The sequence below is a fragment of the Drosophila hydei genome, unplaced genomic scaffold (assembly GCF_003285905.1).
Source record: "Drosophila hydei strain 15085-1641.00,03,60 unplaced genomic scaffold, DhydRS2 tig00000149-arrow-pilon, whole genome shotgun sequence".
Classification (NCBI taxonomy): domain Eukaryota; kingdom Metazoa; phylum Arthropoda; class Insecta; order Diptera; family Drosophilidae; genus Drosophila; species Drosophila hydei.
The window spans coordinates 4494914-4519605 of NW_022045678.1; the positions used below are offsets into that span (position 1 = coordinate 4494914).

Genomic DNA, 24692 nt, shown 5'->3' on the forward strand with positions numbered 1-24692 from the left:
GCGTAATGGCGCATTGAAAAAACCTAGCTTTTTAAAATTCATTCAGTTTTAGCTGATGTACTATGTTAATGAAACTTAAAAACTGTTTTAACTTTTTCTTTTAATTCATTATGTATTTAACATTAAGTCGTTAGTGAGCACCATAGTTTTATTAAATCTGGCTAAGCTAGCCTTTAAATATAAATTTCGCAGAACTGTCGTTGATGGTTAAACTGCACCACACTGGCAACGCTGTCAAAAAAGTTTATATTCGTGCGCGTAAAAGGCAGCTTGTTGCAAGGTTTTTCCAAACAAAGTATTATTGTATTCGAATACTCGAAATCAAAGTGAAAAAAACTAACAAGCTTATTAATTTTAGATGCTTAACTACATTAAGGAAACAATTATGGCACCGTCCACACGCAGCAGCTGCAGCAAAGCGGACCAAGCTCTAGACAAGGATCCAGATAAACATAAAAACCTAAAAGCTCCTGCCAAAATGCTGGGCTATAAGATAACAGACAATGAACGCACACGAAAATACGGCATAGGTGCCAATTCATTAGAAATGCTGCTGGCGAAAGCACAGCTCAAATTTCCGGTAAGTGGTTTAAATTTTTTTGGCAAATTGCGTTGCTACACAATAAAAAAAAGTACTTCAGCCCACACCCACGCACATTTGACTCTGCCCCTCCCCTCGTCCCTGGCCATGAAATTTCAAGGCCAATGCTTCCTTTGGTTGGCTTCCGCCTTGTTTGGCGCTCTACACGCTTCAATGTCAGAAAATTCTCGTGCACACAATGCGCATGCCTCAAAAAAGGCAAACAAATCACAAGCAGGGCACCTGTTGCTACCACAAGTTCCCCTTAGGTCAGGGCCTAGTTTATTACAAGTCAAGGACAGCTTTTTCATGGCCTTTATGTTTGATTATATTGTAGCTGCAGGAGTTGCACGTTTATCTAGCCATTGATGGCTTTGAAGTCTCCGACGATGAGTATTTCAACAGCTTGCCAGCCCAAACTCTTTTCATTGTGGCTGGACCCGATGCAGTCATCACAACGGGTGACCTACTATACCATAAAATACATTGTTTCATTTAAATAACCTATATACTATTTGAAAACAGATGGAGATTTTGAATTCGAGAAAATGCGGCAACAGTCGCCGCTTTTGAAGGTCGCAGACATTTTCTACGACTTTATCGAGCAGCATCCGGACAAGTTTCGACGCATGATTACGGAATATGAGCAGCAAAAACAGCGACGAGCCTTGGACAATACCAAAGCGCATCTCAGCTTGAAGGCTGAGCACTTAGAATGGTTCGAGGGCAGCGAAGAACGCTTTCAATCCAAGGAAGAGGCCATGGCCGTTAGAGCTCAGACACGTGTGCGTGGCTACTATTACAAGACCAAGGAGGAACTAACGCGTAATCCGCTGTATAGACAGAACGCCAAGGCCAGGCAAATCATTAACTCTGTGCTAGAACAATTTCGATATCTTCTCATAGGCTGCGATTACTTTTCCATGATGTTCAATCGAAAGTGCGAGCTTAAGCATGAGGTGTTACAGCAGCATATAGAAGAGGAACATCCCGATGCGGCAAGCGTGCCCAATAAACGGCTGCGGCAAATCATAAAAGATTATGCGTCGCGACATGGCATACTTGATGAATGGTCCGTTTCGCTGTGTACGGACCTTGGTGACTTCTATTGCCAAGGCGCCTACTCGGACAATGGCAATTACTGTTCATTGCAGCACACTATAAATCCATATGCTTCACGGGAGAATCTCATATTGTTTCAAGTATGGAATCTTGATCATCAAATCGAGCTGTGCCGCACCATTTTGCCGGCGTTGGTGGCCAATGTTCAAGAGCTGGTGACACAGCCCCAGCGCAAATGTGCATTGCATAACAAACGCATTGTGGACATCTCTGTGCTAGAATATTTTCTAGAGATATTCTCGCTAAAGAACCTCAAATTGGTCCACATTGTATGCCATGAGAAAGTGCAACGCTCCAATCAGTCCAATGGCCGCCTCCTATGCGCTGATTGTCACGAATATCGCATTGTACAAGAGCTCATGGATTTGCAAACGTCGGACAAAACTTCCTAGGAACATAATGCTTCAAATAGCTATATACTAAAGCAATATAATATACAATAATTATATACTTTTATCTTATATATAATATTGCGAACTGCTTAATCAAGGCTTCGGACTTTAAAATATGTGCCAAGCTAAGCTGTGTATATATCAACATATGATTTTAACAGTTGTTAACTGGGTTAACTCAATGTCAAATTGTACAAATCTCAAGTATCTCAAAGTTAACTATCAAAGTTTAGTGTTATAATAATTGACGTATTTATGCATTTAATACGAGGAAAAGTTGATCTGCATGCCCTATATACAATTTACATATATGTATATATTTATATACATGTATGAGTTAGCTTTAAATGTTGTTAATTGTAGTCTGCGTGTAGATGAGTTTTGAGCAGGTATATTGCCCGTTGCTTTGTTCAACACGTCCATTTTAAGATAATGTTAACTCAAAATATATCAAACCAACTGCATAACTGGATAAATATATATATACAATTATAATTGCATAAATAATATAATTGGTCCTATCTTAACAGCGTATAATAAAGTAGTGGATTTACTGAGTATATGTTATTGTTTAAGTGCAATATGAATACAACTTAAATATACATATAAATACACTATGAACACATACATATACATAAATGTAATATAAAATAACCTAGAATAAATTGAAGCTCATGTACCTAAATACATTTGTAACTACATACAAGTATAACAGTTTTGCTACGCTCGGCTTCTCTGTACCTCTGAAGATTAAAATAAAAATGAAATGTATCTATTGAAATATATATATATCTTTATTCCAAATTGAAAATTGAAGGTTTATTATAATATATGATGTGTGATGATATTAAATAAGTTATTGGTACCATATTTGACTGCCTCATATAAAAATCAATAATTTACAATAATGTAAATTAGATGAACTTAGAGGTCAAAAACATTTATACTGAACCCTAAATTAAATAGAAGCCAAGGGACATCAACATGCTGCATCCGCAAAGAAACAGCTATGAAGTTCAAGCAATTAAAGTTTTAAGGACCTTAACAATGGAATGTGATGTGCACAGTCCAATCACTTCTTTATGGGCGACGAGGGAAAATATTGTGGAAGCTTAGGCGAAGGTATATAGCTTAAGGCCTGTTTTATAATGAAAGGTGGGCTGAAGATTATATTTCTGGTTGATGGCCTAAAGCAATTAAATGAATGCTCTGGTAAATATGCAAAAGATAATCACATATTTTTTATTTTAAGTTTTCTGAATTCGAAATATAACTGACAGTGCCTATTTAACCAACGATGGGTAATAACAGGAATATTAGTTAAATTTATTCAAATGATAATCAAAAATTGCATCCTGAAATAGTATTAAATTTCTTAATGATTCAGCATTATCATATGTACAGATAAACATTTTCGGCCTTCACTACTAACTTCTTTAACAGTGTCTGTTTAGAGAGTGCTGTTAAATAGTATGATCAAATAGCGGCTGTTAATACTATGTTAATAATAATTTCATACTCAACGAAAAAGTTTAGCGTATTAAAAGACCTTTCCCACCCAAACATTTGGTCAATTTATTTTTTAAATATTTTTTTATTTACTTAAATGTCACTGCATAAAAAATTATACAACACAAAAATAGATATGAGTATAAAATAATAATAGTAGTCAAATAGATTTGATAACACACTCGTATGCATACGAATACCATATGTATGTATATATCTTTTGTATAAAAAGCTATGACATTGACAAGGAGTCTGTTGTTAAAATGAAAGAAATGAGAAACTATTCAAATCAAATTGCTGCTGGGTGAAGGCGACACACAGAAAGAAACTCTTAGACTGAAGTATTTATTTTTCATTTTATTATTATTAATATTATGAATCGTTTTCAGGATGCGCTTTCGTATTATCCGGATACATTTTGATGATTTGTCGATTGCGTTGATTTTCTTTTCGTTTCGTTTTGTTATCTCAGGATTAATTCATTCTCTCGGCTTAAGAGTTAGGGTTAGTAATGATTCGCTTCGCTTCGCTAATAGAGTTCGTAAGTTGTGTTAGAGATTATTTTGTTTTTTAGTGCTGCTACCAAATCGCGTTTAACAATTGAAAAAAATATTTAAAAATACGTTTTCATCTCAACTACAATGCTAAAGTTAGTTTTAAGAAATTTCACTAATAAAAACTGTTCCCAAGTTAAACATCTTTTTGATTTGTTTACTTTGCCGTTCCTAAGTATTTGCTGGTACTTAAGCTAGGGACAAGTGCATTAAATTGCATCGTTTGCTGTAGTCTGTTGTCAGCTATAATTGATTTCTATGGCTATGAGAAATAATTATAGATCCGATTGTCCCGGTCCTGAAATACAAAGTAAAACAGATAATTAATGAAAATTGTTAATTTTAATTACATAAAAACATATACGAATAAAGCTAACAATACGTTGTGGAAAGTTCTTTGTCTGCGTCTTTTTGCTTAGTTTGTTAAACTTTTATGATATATATAATTATATATCCGCAGGCCAGACATGGGAGAAAATAAAACAAAACAGTTACATATAAATGAAGCGGAAAAATAAAAATTTGTAACTTGCAGCAGTGCAAACCAAAAATAAAATAAATAGCAAAAAAAAACAAAAGCAGCCAACAGAACTTTGAGAGGAAACTTCACCTTAATTGTTTTAAATATTTTCTTTTATAAATTTTGTTTGTTTTTTTTTGTGGAATTTTTAGGTAAAAAGCCATTCATACTCATTGTCATCATAATAAACGATTAATTATTTTGTTAAGAATATATATTTTTTAATTGTGTGTAAAAGAAAAAAACAAGTTAATCAAGTATAAGAAAAGAAACATTCAATTATGTATTGTAAACTCATGAATGGTTAATATTACGAACGACTTTTTATTTTGTACAATTTTCAATAGTTGATGTTTTTATTTTTAATGGTTTTTCATTGTTACACTAAAAATCTTCATTCGTTGTTCAGCATCTTGTTCAAGGTGGAGTTTGCTCTCCAAAATTCGTTAAATCAAAAAATTTGTTTTTGGAAAGACACAAAAAAATATTTGCGATAAGACATTTTGTCCATGTTTATTTTTTTCCTTTTTGGGCTTAGTTAAAGTTGGATTTAGAAATGTTTCGAATGCTACGTAACATCTAGATGAGGTTAATGTATTGGGCAGCTCTACTGAATATTTAGATGGGTGTTAATTGTGTAACATTATTTATATACAAACCTGGTTAATTGGGTTTCATTTTCAATATTACTTTTGTATTTTATTTAGCTATACTTAGATTCAGGTACAAAATGTGACTATCGCAAATATTTGTCGCAAATAATTAGGAAATACGGCACACATAATTAAAAAAAGAATCAAATAGCGGCAAAAATAAAAGAAATACATATAGAATAGATAGTGGGCAAATTTCAAATATATAGTATATAATGAGAAAAAAACATTAAAGAAAAAATTAGTTTAAATTTTGGGATAGGATATACATTTTAATTGAATTTTTTAGGTACCTTAGGATTTTGAACGAGTTTTACAAAATCATTGAGTTGATGAAATTGTTTTTTTTTTTTTTTGATTATTGTTGTGGCGATTTGATAGATTTTGATTGATTTAATTTACTTCTTGTTTTGTTGTTGTTGTTATTGGTTTTGATTTCGATTTTTAAATACATAAGTATGTATATGCAGTCGAATTTAGAAATGACTTTGGCGAAGAGTTTGCGCTTTTAATTGAGATAACAAACGAACGAGCGAACGGGCGAACGAACGAATGAACGATTTTCTTTTTCTTTGGTTTCAGTTTGTTTATATACATTATAGATTATATATATTATTCTTTATTAGATATTTAGTTATTAGTCTGTCATATTGTACAATGTGCTGTAGGATTGTGATCTGATCTGATGTGAAGTGATGTGATGTGATGTGATGAGAAATGCAACGATTGGCTCTCCTGTGAGGGCAGTGACTAGTGCCTGTTGCTTGATCTTAGCAAGTATCAAGACTCAAATGCAAATACTAAAATCTATATACATATATATTTCTATACATATGTATTTATGACCCCCTTCCCAGCTAACCCGATAGACTAATCCGACTAGACCTTACGCCAGCTGCTAACAGAGCGTTCCCTTGACTGTTGCCTAAAGCACTCGGGACTTTTGCTGCCGCGACCGCTGAGGATTTCGGGTGATTCGGTGACCCGTGCCAAGTCTCGATTGATTGTCTTAGAGCTGAGCACACGGGGGCAGCGCACCGTCCAGGGGCTACGGCGGGGATCCTGTAGCGCTCGGAAAGCCTTCGAGGGCACAATCTCCTCGCCACCGCTCGCCTCCGTCCAGCTGTTATAGTAATCTGTATATTCCTTGTCCTGCTTGGGTGTTATAGCGGGCGTACTGTCCAGCGAACTGTTCTCCACGGAGTCCATTTCCTCAACTAGGGCACGCTTTGCAGCCGCCTGGAGACGTTCCATGGGCAGCTGGCGCAGATGCATGCTGTCGCTCTTGAGCAGCAGACTCTGGACTAGCTCGTTTACCAGTTTATCGCTAACCACACGCTGTTTGCTTGGCGATGGCCCAACAATGGGCGAGGCGGGACTGTTCGGCGTGGAAGGATTGTCCGCATCGATGCTTGTATTCTTGCGCAGAGGCAATGAGAGACGTTCGCGTCGCTGTGTCATTGTCTCAGCCTCGCTAAGCGCATTCGGATTTTGGCGTCGTGTGATGGATACATTGTGAACAATCTTGCGTCTGCTCGGCTTGAACTGTAATTCGTCCGCCTGTCCAGCTTCAGACGCTTCGGGCAGATCGTTTTCGTCCTGCAGCAGCTTAAAGAGTCTGGAATGTGTCGCGGCGCGCTGGTAACTCGTCATTTTGCGCAGCTCCGGGAAGCTTTCGGATTCGGTGTCCGTTTCAGACAGCTGTCGATTCATATCCGTCACGCCTGAGTCATCCTCCTCGATCTCGGACTCAGAACGCTGCGTGCTGCTATTGCGGGACAGCTGTCCCTTGCCACGACCACTGTCCACGGACAAGGATTGAATGGTCATGGCCTTGTTGGACGTTGGCGTTGGAGGCGTTGCCTCAAATACATTGATGCGATCGCGCACCGTAATTTTGGGTTCGTCGGGCTTTGTCACACCAAGATCGGGCAGGCCATTACTAAGCAATTTTTTTTGATATTTTGATTCCGTTTTGGGTTCCGGTAGGGATTCAGGTTCTGGTTCTGGTTCTGGTTCCACGTAAACCTCTGGCAGTTGGTTAGTTGGTGTGGTCGCACCCCGTTCCTCGTCTTCTGTGTGCGCAATTGGCATTGTATATTGCTCCATTACGACACCATCTTCGCCCACAATTTCGTATGCACCGGGCGCACCTAGATTGAGTTCGGTGGGCTCCTCGGATTCTAGAATGACACTGCTTCGATTAGGTTGCGCCTTCTGTTGCACTTTCTGCTCATCAATCGAGGTACTGAAGAAGGCCATAGCTTGACGATAGTTCTGACGTTTCTGCTCAGCCTCTTCCAACTGGTCGGTCTTTGCACGTTCCTCTTCGATGTCCGCCCAGAAGTCTGGCTCGTCGTTGTCCTGCGGCGCTTCGGCGTTATACGAATAGGGCATCCAAGTATGTACAGTAGCTGGCTCATGCATGGAGGCCAGCGACATAGTGTCAACCATGTTGAGATTGGTATGGGGAGCTTCCTGTGTTGGTTGCTCGATTTGTTTCGGTGAGTCCAACTTATCTTTGCTGTCATGTTCCAGCTCGTCGTATTGGACGGCCAGCATTTGCTCCTCTTCAGCAGCTGGATCAACGATCACTGGCTCCTCTCCACGAGCTCCCTCTAGTGTTGCCCACACATCGATTTCCACGGCTGGTTCGTCGGGCAGCTTGGCACGAAATGCTTTTGTTTCCACTGGTTTGTAGGGTGGTTCTTCCACCGAGTTCTGGCGCTCTTTGCGAGCCCAGAAGGTTGCTGATTTATGGAAAGTAACATCCTCATCATCGGACTTACGATTCGCTTCGATTTCCGTCCAAAAGTCAATTTCTTCATCGGTGTCTACCTCGCGCGGCTCTTCAGGATACTTTGTAGGATCAAATTGAATATTGTTTATTTTTCGATCATTGACATCTTCTTTAGATTTTATATTGGCCCAGAAATCTATTTCCTCTTCTTCCTCTTCTTCTTCCTCTTCCTCTTGCTCTTCTTCTTCCTCTTCTTCTTCCACTTCCTCTGCTTTTTCTTGGCTAATTTGCTCTATTGTAGTTTCGACCGAGTTTTCTAGCTGAGCACCCGCAGCTTGATCTGCCCAAAAGTCAACATTTTCTGTGGATGGGTTCGCTTGAGCATTGGACTTGTTCATATTCTTCTCGGAATTCGCTTTGTCTACTGATGCCCAGAAGTCCTCCTCCGGCTCAGACGCTTCTTTGATCTCTGGCAATTCTTCAACCACGAAATGCACCTCGGCACACTGTGATTGGGGCATGAATTCTACTTTGGCGTTTAGGGTAGTCGTCCAATGCTCCACCTTGGTCACCGTCTCTTTTTGTAGTGGGGTATACGTAACAGTCTTTTGTTTTTTTACCCATTGATTTTCCTCTTTATTATTTTCAACGCTTGTCCAGAAGTCGATTTCTTCCGCTGGCTGCTCTGGCTCACGAATCGGTTCAGGCTCCTTGGCAGCAGTTGCAAATGTTGACCAAAAGCTGTTCTTGGCCGCCTCCAAAGAGGCCTGAGTCTTGGTTAAGTCACATGATTTAGGTCTGGACGATTGGACCTGCTCACTGCTTTGCTTCACCCGTAGCTGTACGTTTTCCTTTTCCGGGGGTTCCTTCACCTGTGCATCTGCGTTTGCCTCTGTCGTTTTCCAGTAGTTCTTAGATTGCTCCATCATTTTCTGCGCTTGCATTTTGGTAGCCAAGAGCGTGGCAAAGAAATCAAATTCCTCTTTAGGTGCTTCAGCTTCCTCCGTGGGCTCCAATTTCGCTATGTTATTTGTTAGCTCTCCAGCTTGGGTCTCCGCTAAAAACTTGTTGCGGCTGCCCAGCGAGATGGAGGCAGATACATCTTCATTGCTCAGCTTGCGAGCACTCGTGAGTATTTTGTCCGGGTTGCAGCTGTATTGGTGCTCCAAGGACTTGTCGACGGAATTGGAACGTGATGAGCTGGACAAGCTTATGGTGACACTAACTTCGCAATCGTTGTCCTCCTCGTTATCGCTCTCTAACTTGGCAATGCTAAAGGAATTGCGTTTGCTCTCCAAGCTCTGACGCCTCTCCTCAATCTGCGTGGTGCTGCCCACCTCCAAGGTGGCTATGTTTTCGTCATTCGAACTGCGACTGAAGGAGAAGCGCAATGGCAAACGCACAGTCACCGAACTGGACTCATCATCGTCGTCATTTGCATTTGCATTTGCTTCGTCCTTATCATTGTCCTCGATTTGTTGCTCCAAATCGTCCTCTTGACGATCTCCTATAGTAGCATTGCTAGCACTGGATCCATTTCGATTAACTACCGTCCTGGCATAGTTGCTGCTGCGTTCTAGTTCGCTTTCCTCCTCGTAAATGGTGCTCAGATCCTCCTCGACGACATAGTCTTCGTCAAGTTCCTCAATCACACACTCCTGCTCTTCCTCTACTTGCTCCTCCTCGTCGACCATTTCATCAGCCGTCGTCACATCCTCATCCTCACTCTCGGACTCCAGCTGCTGAACGGGCATTTTACCCAATCCCTTGTAGACCTGTATATTAGTGACCGACTTGATGGCCTGTAGCGGCGCGTGCTTGGGGGTGTCGCTATCTTCTTCGTCCTCATCCTCATCCTCATCGCTGCTATCCTCCGTGTCACTGTCATTATCGTCCAGCATAACTGTAATCTGAACCAGCGAAGCATTCTCGCTAGGCGAGCATGCGCCCAACTCCTTGAGCTGCTCGCCCGCATAGTCCTTCTGGAGCTGCTTCGATAAGTTGGCTTGAGTATTGCCACCGGCAATTTTATTGATGTTAGCCAGACGCTGGCTAAGCAGATCGATGACCTGCTCATTGTTGTTGCAGATGTTGCGAGTCTTTGGCCGGCTTACCAGTTCCTCAATTTCAACAGAGTGCGCACGCTTGGGCGGCTCACGTGGCTCCACCTTGATGTGGTGCTGCATTATGACCTTCGAGGGCGTATCGTCAGTGCTGGGGGTTATAATAATATCGGGCAATACACTACTAGCGCGACTTTCAGTTGAGCTTTGGCTAAAACTTGGCGCTACCGGATAGGGGTAGGGGCCATAGGGCGGCACAAACTGTGCGAGCTGTGGATCACTGGGCATGCCTGGCTGGCCATAGACTGGCGGCGGGGGTAGATAGTAAGGATAGTAATATGGATAGGCTTGATTCACGTCTGGCTGCTTGCCATCTACCGATGATGGCATAGGCGGTGGTGGATAGGGATAGGGGTAGGGCCAGTTGAAGACTTGAGGTGGTTCCCCATTTGCTTGCCCTGGGACCTGGTGGGGTGGCGGTGGCATATACCAAGGGAAGGGATAACCATAAGCATAGGGATATTGCGGAGGCACGGATTGCGAGCGCTCCGGTTGCTTAGCTGCTGAATACGAACTATCTGAATTAAGGGATGAGTTGGATGAATATGCGCCATGAGAAATGCTTGTGTTTGTGTCTGTGCTGGGTGGTGGAGTGGGTGTGGCAGATGTATAACTGTGACGTTTATTGATTTTATTGTTAATTTCTCGGTTATGGTTACTTTTACTGACATTATCATTATTCTCATTATTATGATTAATATTATTATTATTATTATTATTATTATTATTATTATTATTATTATTATTTTTGGCTTCGTTCAATTCAATATTTTCCAAATCCGAGTCCAGCTCGGTGTGAATTTTATGTTCTGAGGTCGGTTTGGTGCACGGTTATCAAAAATAAATAAAAAAAAAAGAAAGAAGAAAAGATATAGACACGGTGAGAGTGCATATTATGATCAATACACCAACAATTTGGACTGTGAATGTTACATAGATTAAACGATCGAGCAAAGCTTCTAATTATGTACAAGTTTCAGTAATCGCTTATGGCTGTGTGTGCTTATGACAGGTGTACATAAAGCTCAGATATGAAACACTGAATGGGTCGGTGTCAGATGTTCATATGATGGATATGTTCGGATTGGTGATTCAGACTGGAATTCAACATGCTTCAAGCCTTCAATACCTTCCCAAGTGAAGGATCCAACAACTTGTATAGTTAAGAGTCGATGCAAACAAAATGATTTTCAAGAAAGGTGAAATCTCTCAATAGATAGAATGCAATCAAGAACACTGTGAAAAATAACATGATGCAAGGTATACGTATAAATGTGAATATACATACGTGTACTCAATGTGCGTGTGTGCGTGTGTGTGTGTGTGTGTGCGTTTGTTAGTGAATGGCTAAAATGGCATATATACAGGTTGGTCTAGCCTTGAGGCTAAATGTTGATTGTTGATCATGTGTGTGCGTGTGTGTGAAATACAATAGAAAAGAAAACATGTAGCCCCCATTTCTCGCAGTGTATAACTGTGTGAAGTACTTACCGGCGTTCTCTGGTGTTGTCATTGCCTGTAAAATCTTAAAAGATCGACTTGGTATTGCGCTTCCCGTATATTTTTTCGGTTCCGGCACCTGTTGCTCACTGGGCGGCACATATTGCTGTTGTTGGGGTGTATCTAAAGGGGCGGAATAGAGCTTTAATAAGGTCACGTCCACAGACTTTTCCCACCTACCGTATAGAGAACGCTGTGGTGTAAAGCGGTTCTGTGTGGTTGGGCCGTTACCTGAAATCAAATAAAACCAGTTCGCATCGCTTTAGTCTACGGCTTAGTGGTATTTTCTCGTCTGTTTCGACTTTGTAACCAATCAATTCAGTTTAGTAGTGCTGGCAATTTTGATTCGAACTCTAAGGCATTACCATATGTTCATGGTGGACTACACAGGAAGCGTATTAGTTTCTTTTGTTCCGAATGGTTTTGTTGTGGCTTAAAGCGTTGAATTAGTAAAATTAACCAGTTTAGGGTTAGACTGAGACTAAGGCCAAGACCCAGCCCAATGGACACCGAATCGACGAAACCTTACAACTCTCTCTCGCGCCGGTCTAAGCGGCCAACCTTACCCGTCCGGCTTGCTGTGGAAATGGGACGATAGAGCTCACCTTGCGGGGACCAGGCTTGCGGTATACCCGACTGCTGATCCTGTGCGATTTGCAGGCGTCTCATTTGCTCAATAGTCGGACTATTGCGCGCCTGCTGGGCGCTCATCTGGCGAGCGAATTGTGGCCGCTGCAGCTGCGGCGTCTCCACATCCACGTGTGGCTGTTGCACTGGCCGAGACTCGGCGTTGCCATCGTCCACCGTATCGGTTATCTTTTGCAATATTCTAAACGATTTCGATTGTATGGGCGGTGAGCGTGGATCGCTGCAAGTAGATATAGGCGTATGTTAGGTTATGTTGTTGGTTAGCATGCACTCGATATTAAATGTCTGAAAACCAAATTACATCATTTCTATGGATTGTGGAAGCGTGGGGTTAGCTATGGCAAGTGATTTGACCGGAAGATAATGGCATCCGAGATCGAGAATTTTGTAAGATCACTCAGATACTGAAAGATGAGCTCATGACGAGGACAATGACTGGCAAATTACAAATGAATTATGCTATGCAAATAAAAGAGACGCGCACACAACATTTAAGAACAGAACCAACAGGATCTGGAGCAGAGCGATGCTACTCCAAGTCCCATTTGACAGCACTAACAGTTATATAGCTTGGTTATCGGGCTGCGACGACGACGACGACGACGTCGATTGTGACCGTGACTGTGACTGTACTACCTGAGTCGATTCTTTCTGTAGTTTATCTCAGCCTCGAGCGGACATTGATGCACAAACAAATTGTAATTGCCACTGAAAGTCGGTAAGTCGGTAAGTCGTTAGGTTTTGTAAAGAAGCACAAAATTTATATGCATTAGTGCTGGGTAGTGGTGCATTACTAGTTGTTTATAGTGTTGGTCAAGCACACAAAATTTAGTATTGTAAATATGGCTTTGGCCTACACTTACTTTTGTAGCACGACTGGTGACTGAGACACTGGACCACCGCGACCTCCTTCAATGGCAATGGGTATGATCCGTGTTGAATTGTTGCTGTTGTTGCTGTTGTTGCTGTTGCTGTGATTAGAGACAACAAAGTGTTGCTGCTGCTGCTGCTGCTGCTGTAGGGTGGGCGACACTCCAGATGCTGGATAGTTGTTGTAACCTTGATCGACAAATTGATTAGCTGAGCGTATTATGTGGCCAGCAGGCGCTTTCGTAGGAAAGAAAGAGTATACATAGACACATATTGATATCGAGATGGAAAGTTACACAGTGGGACACTAGATTGGAGCATTCGGGTACAATCGTGGAGAGTGCAAGGGTTCGCATTCGGGGTAGAAGGGGAGCACTACAGGGCACAGGGCTTGTTTAGTGACGAACATTTAGAGTGTTTAGGAAAGCGCCAGACAGGGTATTAGAAAAACACATAAAACACACACACAAACACTAGGCTAGAATTACAGCCTTTAAGACTTACCACCGAAGTTGGGCTGGGCGGCGGCATATGTTGGTGTTTGCTCCAGTGTAATGGGTATTATGCGCTCCTGCAAATAGTGCAATTAGCAGTTATAGATGTGTTAGATACCCTGTAATTAGGGGAGTTACCCTGGGACCACTCTGGTTGGCATTGCTGTTGTTGATCTGCAATCGCAAGCCGCTCTGCGGAGCTGTTGACCCAAAGTTCTGCTGGGCTGCAGGACCGGGAGACGAGGCTGTTTCATAGCCATTGCCCTGCATCTGCATCTGCATCTGGGGCTGATAGAACGTGCTTGTGGGCTGTGATTGCGTTGGCGCCGACGGCGATGCTGTCTGTCGCAGCGACGAGGGCATCACATTGCCATTCTCCTCGGGACGTGCCCAGGGCGCCTGCTCCTTGGCCGCAGGCTGCGAGCTAAGCCAGCGCAGTGGCTGGCCACCCACCTGTTGCGGCGCTGATTGTGGCTGCGGCTGCTGCTGCTGCGGCACTTGTCGCATGGGCGAATCACGAGCGCCCGACAACTGTTGCTGCTGCTGCTGCAGCAAAAGACGCTGGGCCTGAGGCTCTGTGGGCTGTGCCAGCGGAGCAATGTAAAGTGAGCCAACGTTGGTCTGTCAAAATGAAAATAAAGTAAAGTTTTAGTTAAGAAGTAGCTAATATAAGTCTTTATAACTGTCTATAAAATATATTCAATCTACTGCCTACAGATTTCGTATATAAATAAACAATATAAGACTTCTAGCCAGGCAAGCCTATGCCTAGTCTTAACTATACTACTGCATGCTAAGGTATGCTTAAATATGAGCTCGAAGTAATGTCTTTTGATACCCTGTACTTGCTTAGACCAGGGCATACTAGCTACAAACTTATGTAACAGTTGTGATTGTTTGTTCTTTAATAACAATTTGACTTTAGAGAAAAGGGTATAAACTAGTCGGATATATCCAAAAAAGAATAAATAAGATATCTACCTCTCGCCTTCTCTCTGTATTCCGCAAATGTTTCAAAATTAGATTTTCCTAAGATATAATTTCTTGATTTATATTTATATATATATATTTGCTTGATTTCTGTTCTCTCTGGCATATAGATGCTCAGTTTTTTAATGCAGAAATAGCTGAGTATATATATATTTCTTGCTTTGCTTGAACAATATAGTGAAAAATGAGTTTAGGGTATAAACTATGCAATGCAAAGTATTCTTATCATAGACCTCTGAACTGACTCTACTTCCAAGGACGCCATTCATTATGTAAATATATATATAAATATATATACATGAAGTCCTTGTAGTTTTGAAGAAATTAACTTTTATGCAAGTAGCTAATGATTCGAATCGTGTGGGCTTACTTGCTATGGCAATGCGTTTGCCTCAAGTTCAAAATTCGTGTTTGGCCTTTGGCAATATTTAATTTTAGATGCTGCATTTACGAATGGCGTTCAATGTACAATTCGCAGAGCGAATCTGTGGCTGTTGATGATTATTTAAAAATAAAACCGAATGCTTCCGTGAATGCGCTAGAACAAATCACATCCATTCAAATGCAGTCCATTTAGCATGAATTTGTTGTAAATTATATTACTCATACGCCCCGAAAATGAATTGCTCAATATTTAATAGAGTGAGTCAGCGTCTGGAAAGGTCAAAGTATTATGGGCATGGCAGAAGTGTTAACTACTCACCGGCTTAACACCTTGATATGGTGTCTGCTGTTGCTGTTGCTGCTGTGCATTGAAAGCTGCTGCTGCTGGCTCGACTCTGGCGGGGCTGAAGACATCGCGAGTTCTTTGCTGCTGTTGCACGTTGTTGTAAATGGGCTGTGAATGCGTTGGCTGCTGTTGCGGTTGTTGTTGTTGTTGTTGTGCAACGGGCTGGGCGCGTTGCGTACGCCAAGGCACAGTTTGAGCTGCCTGCTGCTGCTGTGGCTGAGCCAGCGGCGAGATGGCTGGCGATGGACGTGGCTGCTGCTGCTGTTGCTGTTGAGCCAGCGGAGAAATGGCCGTTGGTGAACGCGGCTGCTGTTGCTGTTGCTGCTGTGCAAAGCGAAAGGGACTCTCCGTGGCACGTTGCTGTTGCTGCTGCTGCTGCTGCTCGAAGGGCGACCGCGGACTCTCTGTTTGCCGCGTGTACACATTAACAGCCGGCGACTGTGGCATGGGCACACTGCGGAACTCCTGACGCTGCTGTTGAGGCGGTGTTGCCGGCGGCGACGGTTGTTGCAACTGTTGCTGCAGTGGCGGTGTTTTGGGTGACGGTTGCTGTTGCTGCTGCTGCTGTGTTGTTGGTGTGTAAGGACTATAGCTGTTGCTGTTGCCATTGCCATTGCCGTTGCTGTTGCTGTAGTTGCCATTGCTGTAGTTGTTGCCAGCTGGCTTGAAGGCTGCGGGAATAGAGAAGCAGAGATTAGACTTGCTGCAGATGAACTCTGAGAAGTGATTTAGTTTTTAGTGCCGTTAGTGGGGAAATGCCAATAAGAGATGCCGTTTTATGTCTGGGATTAGTCAAATGTGGGTTTTAAAGCACCAGATACCGCTTAGTAATTAGCCGGCGAGCGACATGAGGCGAGCCGCGGGCCAAGAACTGTACCAAGAGAACTTTGGCCCACTCGATAGTGGAGTTAGAGTGTACCCAAAACCAAAACCAAAACCAAAAGCCAGCGAAATGATGCGATATCCGAGTTTCTCCCTTTCTCTTTCTCTCACTCTGCTCACCATCAACGGCGTCTTGGCTGTTGTTGTTGTTGCTGCTGTTGTAGACAGCATTGCCGTTTTGAGCTGGCTCCGGCAGTGGGCTCTTGGAGCGCTCCTTGCAATACTCATCCTTCCAGAAGGTGTTCTTCTCCACAGGTGGCGGCACCTTGCGCAGCGCTGCCATCGGATTGGTCGGTATTTTGATCTCTGGACGGAAGCCCAGCGGTGGCGGCTCAAAACGTTGCGGCGTTGGTGATTTGCGCGCCGCTGCCGGCGAGCCGGGAGCACTGCCCCGGCCCGTTGGTGGTGCTAATGTGCTTTGTTGTGGGGGTGGCGGTGGGGGTGCAGCTTGGTTACCGTTCTTACCCGTCTGTAACTGCGGCTGCGGCTGCGGCGGTGGTGGCGGTGGCAACACCTGAAACGGCATGCCCATTGCCGCGGCACCCATCGAACTGGCTGCGCTGCCAGCTGTGCCACCCGGCGACGATTGAGGCGATGGTCTGTTCTGTTGAGAAGCGCCCGTGGCACCCTCGGCCTGAGCATTGCGCGCCAAACGCTTGGCCATGCGCTCCGATCGAATTTGGGAGAGATCTATGCCGCCAGGCGTGTAGGTGAAGGGCTTCTTGTCTTTTGTCATCATAGCGTTTTGCACACAGGCGGGCGCCTCATAGCCGCCGCCTCCAGCGGCGCCTCCGCCGCGCTGTCCATACCTGTGAAGCGAGAGAAAGAGAAGAGAAAGAAACACTCATTAGCATTTTGCGATTGTTTTTGGTCACCGAACGGTTTCATTTTCATGTAAATTTCGTGACTCTTGTTAAGTATCTTGATTTGCTTTATACGCCTCTTCGTTTTCTGGCTATTTATCATATATTTGGCTTAATCTTTTGTTATTAACTGTTTCATTTTGAAGCTCCATGCCAAAGAGCCCCCATTTGTCTGACCACACTTCAAGATCTTTCTTTTTTTGCATTTTGTGTATTTCAAGCTGCTTGACTAATGACTCGCCCATCGACAGTTCAATGAGCCAATTTTTCCTTAGCAATTTGATTTTTTTTTTTTTTCATTTTATATATATTTTTGTCGCTGTTGAAGAGCGGGGGAAAGTGAGCTGAAGATGCTGCCAATGGCATTTGTAGCCACTTATTAGTCGAAGTGCTGCGCCTAGGGCCATAACGGCCAGCTGTTGAAAGTGAGAGCTTGAAAGATGGATGAATCTCGAGCAAAAAGGCAATTAAGAAAATTATTAAAAAAAAAACATAAAAAGTAAAACTGCCCCAAAGAACACTTATTATACTCATTTATACTCATTTGTGTTTTCATCTCTACAAACTAAGTACATATATTTGTGTGTGGGGGCAGCAGCTATTAGACTAACATTAAGAAAAATGAAAACAATCATAATAAATCATTGGATCTTTTATTTATATATACATGTAAAGCAAATAGCTAGACAAAGAAGGCAAGACAAATATTGCTAGCTATTTTCTTATTAACTTAGAAGTGCTTTCGCAACTTTTCCTATGTCGCTCTCTCTCACTCTCTCTCTCTTGAAATAGAGCCGTTAAGTAGCCAGTAAGCGCTTACTTCTACTTCACATTCTACTTCCAATTACCCTTTCCTAAATAGTATACTTCAACTATTTGTCAATGTTGATACAGCAGTCAATTACACTTCAAATAATCACATTCTGTCAATGTGAAAGAAAATTCAAACTTGAAAGTTACTTAAGGCAATGTTGTTTTTTTATATTACTTTAAAAGTATAATATATATAAATAATACAACGTAGTTAAAAAATAGAAACTATTCACCTAACCATCATTTGGCGGTAGTCATATGTGCTGCATTACACATATTTGAGCGAATGTGTATTTGTATGCGTGTTTGCTTAAAATTGGAATGCTTACTAATATGAAGGTTGTTACGAAATAAATCTGCGCATGACGTCATCGTAATAATTGGCGTACTCAATTTTCTATATACGATAAAAAACCCAACAGAAAATATAACGTCACAGGGTCTGTGGCGGACGCACTCAATTGCGAACCTTTATTGCAAGCAAATATTCCAATTGCTTTTGCAGTTATAATAACTGTCTCTTCTCTTTTGCAGGTCTTAAGTTCAAAGCGAAAGACGAATTGAGACATTTGCAATAATTCTCACTCTCTCTCTTACTTCTTTTATAACGGAGTTCTCTTTGCGAGAGGCTTGCGATCTCCCTGTTGTGTATGTGCCATGCATGTATAGAAATGCTACACACACACTTGTGCATTTAAATATATGCATATGCGCATTAATATTTTATTAATATTAAAAATTAAAATGAGATAATTTATAAAAATTGTTATTTTTTTCTAAATTTGTATATGTTTGCTACGATTTGTTATAAACAGTGCTAACTCTTAAGCAGTTGAACTTTATATAAGATTAATAAGCTGCATGTTAAGTAACAGAGCGCTGTATTTGAACAGTGTAATACATTTTAACAGAAGTCTATGTTAAATCCTAACTAACAGTTGATTTTTATTGAAATTGTTTCAAAGCAGCAATACCTCAATAATAAAATATTGAGTGCAGAAATTTTTTATTAAATAAAATATAATTAAGTATATATTAAAGAAAAATTCAATAAAAATACATTTCTTAATTCTTCAATATGAAATTCTCATAAATTTAATGACAAAACTATGGATGCTTTACATATAAGTTTACAATAAGTTTATTTTTGAATCAGCTATACATATGTATGTATATTCATATACATTCATTGATAGCTAGCCCATATATTGCACGAAGTTCAGTTAGGAGGAAATGCGCACTGCATTGCACAACAATTCGAATCTGGCAGCTTTCTAGGCTTGTCAGGCTTTAATAATAATACTCATAAATGCGCTGCTCCCCCTTAAATGGCCAGGTCTACAAGCATATTGACAAGCAAAAGCAGTTAACAGTTTAGTCAAGCTGCGCAAAATGAATTTCCTAGCTAGCCATAAACGCCAGGTGCAATGGACGTGAGTGGGGAAAAATAGTCAAGCAAACAACGACCTGAACGACCTTACAATTTTGGCCTAGCCTGCAAAATGATGGAGCGTTAAACTTCGGCTAAGCTAAACAACTAGCTAACAACTGAACAAAGACTAATCAATGGCAAGTTCAAGTTTTTGATGTCTTCCACTTGCTTCACATAGCTCACCATAATTTCAGATGAATTTATATGGTCATTCCGCATATCACAGATGACATTTCTGCAATACTCAATACAAATACAGCTATTAGCCATGTGTGTGTGCATCGCCTCGTATGGACTCAATTAGCGCCGACTTTGTTTGTCATCGACCGCAAGCAGTTACGTCACAATACGACTGAGACTTGGATTTGCATTTGACATTGATGCACTCGCTCCAATTTGTATGTAAAGCGGATTGCGGATTGCGGATTGTGGGATTGTGGGATTGCCGCACTCGTGAGTTGTGGGTGCTTGGCTTTTGCAATTTGCTGTCTGTGTGTGGTTTGCCTTCGCATTTGCGGTTTGAGTGCTCGGAACGGGCACATGGAAAAGTGCTGGCAACACTTTTGCTATGGCTACCACAAGCAAACACTTGGAACTTGGCACTTGGCACTTGGCTCTTGGACAGCGCAACACCTGTTCCTGTTCGCCTGACCCACTTAGCCAAACTGTTAAAAGCGAATCATTCACGCACCGTTCATGCGTATTCTATGCCATGCTCTGACTGTATGTATCTTGCTGTATGTGCACATAAAAACTAATGAAGCTGACAGGCGACAGGCGAACAGACCAGCAGACCAGCAGACCAGTGGACCAACAAGCCAACAAGCCAACCAGCCAACTGGCCAACTGGCCAACAGGCCCGACAACTTTTCAGAACCCCAATACCAGCCAGCGAGAGAGATGCACTCGCCTGGCCAACAAAGCAGCTGCCCATCACTTTCTTTTGGCCACAACTGGCTGGCTGCCTGGCTGGCCATGTGATGCTTTCTGGGCCTATGCTAACTACAGCCGACGACAACGTCTTTAGCATTCGGTTTTAATTAGCAAAATGTCAACATTAAGCGCGTCTAAATTAAGTAAATTATGCGCAGAAAAGTCGAAAACAAATAACTAGGCGAAATCTTAGTATTTATGCTGCAAATCGAAAAGTAAATATTTTCAAAAATCCTGCTTAAAATACTCAATTCAAATAAAACTTTAACTTTACAGCGCTTAAAATGAAAGTTTTCAAGTTTTGGAAAATGTGAAAAGATTTTCTTTCAATTGAGGCAGTTAAAATTCTTTCAAGAGATGTATTAGTTAGTTCTAGATAAATAACAGTTTATACAGCTTATGGCCTAGAAGAGTGTATATTTCAAAATTCAACTCTCGAGCGCTTCTAGTTGTCAAAATTGATGAGTTTTTACAGACGGATGTCGACTCGACTTTCAGCTCGGTTCCAGAACGGAAGCGTCTACGTTAGTTTGTCTGATAGATTACACTCTTAGACTATTTCTATGAGTTTAAAATAATTTAAAGAAAGCAGCTTGCAAGTTAATAGCTTTGGTTGTCCTTCCATAGAGTTGACGTCATAGTCTGCTATTTTATTTTACTTTATTTTTCGACTCGCACGTGTGTTAAACAAATCGAGACAAGTCAATTCTTAAAAGAAAATAAAAAACTTTGTTTTCGGTTCCTCGGCACTAGATGTGAAAATATTGAGAACAAAGATCGGACGACAGCGCCGTCTGATGACGTCAATCTGTCAGGAAAATGGACCAAAGAGCTGAAGCCACTAAGTTCTAGACAAGTTCAGGAAAGCAACTAGATCAGCAGCTGATTTTGACAGCGTCGGCAATTAAGATGTCAGCCTGGCAGCAGCCCCAGGCAGAGTCAACAAAGTGCAAAGTCAGTGTGGAATGGACCCAAACAAATAATAAGCTGCACGTTTCATATAATCTACTTGAAACATTTGCATATGAATCACTGAACCATTTCTGTGACATTTGCAATTTGCATTTGTTTAAAATAGAAGCTGTTATACAGATATATATATATAGATATATAATATGTATGTATATATAGGAGGTGAGAAATATAGCCCAAAAATAATACCGCATGGCATTTGGCACTTGGCATGCAGCGGCCGTTAGCAGCTGGCAAAAATAGCTGAAAGCCAAATGCAAAACGTAAAAAAGAAGAAAATTATAGAAAAACATCTGTAGAATTTACATTTTCACTTTTTGCTCGCATGCAAATGAGCGTGAAAAAATGTACGATCCAAAAAGAAAAAAGAAAAATGAAACAAAAACTGGATCTGTGGGATCAGCTCCAGTGGCAGTGGCCAGTTCTGTGCATATTTCAAGATCAAGGGCAACCAACACACACACACACACTCACACAGAGACAGACAGACACAACTTGAAAGCTGCCACATGCAACATGACATAATGATAGTCATTGTCCGCCTGCCAGCCAGCCAGCCAGCCAGCGACTGGGTCTATAAATAGAGTTAGAGCGCTACAGGGTGCCTCGAGTGAGTTGCACATTCCACGCAGCTAATCTCGCCTCGACAACAAAATATTTACATAGAAATTGTTTCAGTTTTTTGCGCACTTAAACCAAAAAAAAAAACAAAAAGAGAAATTCTTATCTCGCTCCTCTGTCATAAATTGCTGTAGATTCAGTGCAGCCTCCTGCTAGGCCCCGTGATAGCCTACTTACGTGTCCAGGCAGCTTTTGTCGGGGCCACTCTCTTGAAGCTGCGGCAGTTCCAGCTGAAATCCCCGATCCTCGCGCACCATATAGGCGGGCAGCGTCTCGATAATGGCATTGGCCTTATCGTTATACGAGCCCAGCAGCTCCCGATACTTGGAGTAGACGACGCGTTTCAGTTGCGGGTTCTTGATCGCAGCTGGACTCGTAGAGGCAGTGGCACTTAGCGTGGAGGTGGCCATTGTCTTGATTTGTTTCTAATTTAAATTATTATTATGATAATGCTTGTGGGAGAACAGTCTCAGACACTTTGCATAGCTCGCTGGGCTCTGTACGAATGCATCAAACAGCGATGTCAATCAAACAATACTTTTCCTTAATGATTTCTTAACGTCTTGACTAACGAATGAAGTTTGAGCAGAGAAGATAGTAAAGAATAGTTAAGCATAGATCGGCGAATCGGATATATTTAGTTATATACTATATACGGCATTTACTTTTGATATATGTGAATTCCGTGTATTCTGTTGCCTAGAGATTAACTGTCAGATATAGTGAAATAATACTTATAATTTTTTGTTTATTGTTTTTTGATTGTGCAACCCATTTACATGCCTAATACCCGTGCAATTATTGACTTTGTCACACAAAGGCGTCGAGGCAAAGCAATAAGTCAGAGACCCAAGCAATGGGCAGGAACTGACTCAGAGACTCGGGCGATCGGTCGATCGGTCGATCGACTGGCACCGATCTAGGCAATAGCAAGACCTTTGCCGCTGCCATACAGAATGATGACTCACAATCATAACAACAACAGCAACATCATTGTGAGCATCTTTATCAACATAAAGCATGCCGGGCAGCTGTTTTGTATCTGAAAGATATATGTGCGCTCAAATTCGCTCACGCTCGACTCATATTATATTTAGTCATGAGCCAAAAGTTCGTCGTCATAAGCAAGCAAAATGATTGTTTGATTGAACATCCGTGAGATACAACAGTTAGAAAGAGCTTACAGCAGTCGTTGTCAATTAACACTCAAATGCTTGGGGCACACACACACACAGCAACACCATTCGATGGTCTTAAGACACTACGCGGCGCAAAAGTATCTACAAGTTTCGATCGGAAGTATCTATAACTGAAGCGCACCGGGCGACTGCACACAGCGAAGTCTCGAAGCAATTTGAAGCCGAGTTCGTTCGACTCGCAACTTCGATGCCGACCTCAGCATCGCCGTCGACGTCGACGTCGACGTCGCCGTCGAGGTTGGCGTTAGCAACTTGTTGCAGATACATTTGTGGTAGAGGCTGTTGTTGTAACTGCTGCCGCAAAAGGAAAACCGAGTGCATGACAAACGTTCGGCTGGCACGCGGCGGCAGCGACGGCTGCTACTGCTGTATCTCCAAGATACAAGTTACATGGCTAGCTGGCTAGCTGGCTAGCTGGCTGACTGCCTGGCTGTGGAGCAATTTATATGTCTGTCAATTCGCTGGCAAGTTGTTGGACAGACGATCGCCGCGACTGGCATTTCAAACGTGGCGACAAATTTAAAGCTAAACGCCAAACGGCAAACAGCAAACGGCAAACGGCAAACGCTTTCGACTTTTGGCGAATATCTTGTCTTTTGTATCTTGTATCTCGGATCTTGTATCTGCGTCTGTTATCGTGCGGCTAATTGTTTACGTTTTGGTAGTCATGTCGTCTGCTTATTACTTTTGTAGCTTTTCATAATTAAAACGACATTTATCTCGGCTACCCAGCTTTTGTTTTTCCCATTTCGTTATCTTCCCACATTCGTGGAAGTTTTTGGGGCGTGTTTTAGCCAAAAACAAAAAGAACGTAGCCCTAAGTGAACGCACAAGCTGCGGAAATATAACATGCCTAGCCTTGAGATACAAATGTATTTGGCGACTGATAGCGCCGTAATTATTATCACTCTGCTCTTCAGCCAAAAACACACTAACTGCTTAGAAAGTACAATAAAAAGATTACAGCGACCTTAAAAATGGATTCGAAAGGGATTCCCATACACAAAAAAACTTGACTTTAGTGTTATTATATTTTCACAATATATATGTTAAATAAGAACTCACAGCTAAACTCGTGCAAGTCTATTAGAAAGTTTATACAACGATTTCGATTCATAACCATTTATTGTCTTGTGTTATATTCTTAAAAAATATAAATATTTAATTTCAGATAAATGTAGATTGCCGAAAAAAAATGCAAACTGAGCTGGCCAAATAAGAGCGAGAGCAAAAGCAAACCAGGATATTAAGATATTTATGTGTTTCATGTGTTTTAAAAAGCTAAAGCCATGTCATATATTATGTTTAAAATTGTACATCAGCTTTACTGCCATTCTATTTCAATTTTAATTTCAATAAAAAACTAAATCAAATTTTATGAGTATTTTTCAAACCGATTTTTAAGCATTTATATCTTAACAATCTCTGTATGTAAAGCCTGCTTTTGTCTATACTGAAGGTATAATCGCGCTTCAGACCTAGCCCTAGTAGATTTATAAATGTTGTCAATGATTTAAATATAGTTATTTAAAAATCTTAATATATATAGATA

The 24692-nt window shown here is 41.6% G+C and overlaps 2 protein-coding genes across 3 annotated transcripts; one reads left to right on the top strand and one right to left on the bottom strand.

The window, feature by feature from the left end:
- The first annotated feature begins 205 nt into the window (after positions 1–205).
- On the top strand, positions 206–2271 carry LOC111592600 (DNA fragmentation factor subunit beta). 2 transcript variants are annotated; one of them, XM_023304924.2, is made up of 4 exons: positions 206–295; positions 359–580; positions 918–1041; positions 1106–2258. In XM_023304924.2, the coding sequence occupies exons 2-4, from the start codon at positions 359–361 to the stop codon at positions 2092–2094; spliced, it is 1335 nt and encodes a 444-aa protein (XP_023160692.2). In that variant the 5' UTR covers positions 206–295; the 3' UTR covers positions 2095–2258. The 2 variants fall into 2 exon arrangements, with proteins under 2 accessions (XP_023160692.2, XP_023160693.2); XM_023304925.2 differs by having other exon boundaries at positions 250–303; positions 1106–2271.
- Positions 2272–5975: 3704 nt separating this feature from the next.
- On the bottom strand, positions 5976–23283 carry LOC111592643 (FK506-binding protein 5). The gene is made up of 10 exons (XM_030223270.1): positions 23126–23283; positions 22119–22438; positions 16424–17116; positions 15677–16047; positions 15399–15637; positions 13844–14326; positions 13716–13782; positions 11874–11924; positions 11685–11816; positions 5976–11002 (listed from the first exon to the last, which is right to left on the bottom strand). Exons 2-10 carry the CDS (start codon positions 22349–22351, stop codon positions 6210–6212), a joined length of 7062 nt encoding a protein of 2353 aa, XP_030079130.1. The 5' UTR covers positions 22352–22438; positions 23126–23283; the 3' UTR covers positions 5976–6209.
- Positions 23284–24692: the final 1409 nt, after the last annotated feature.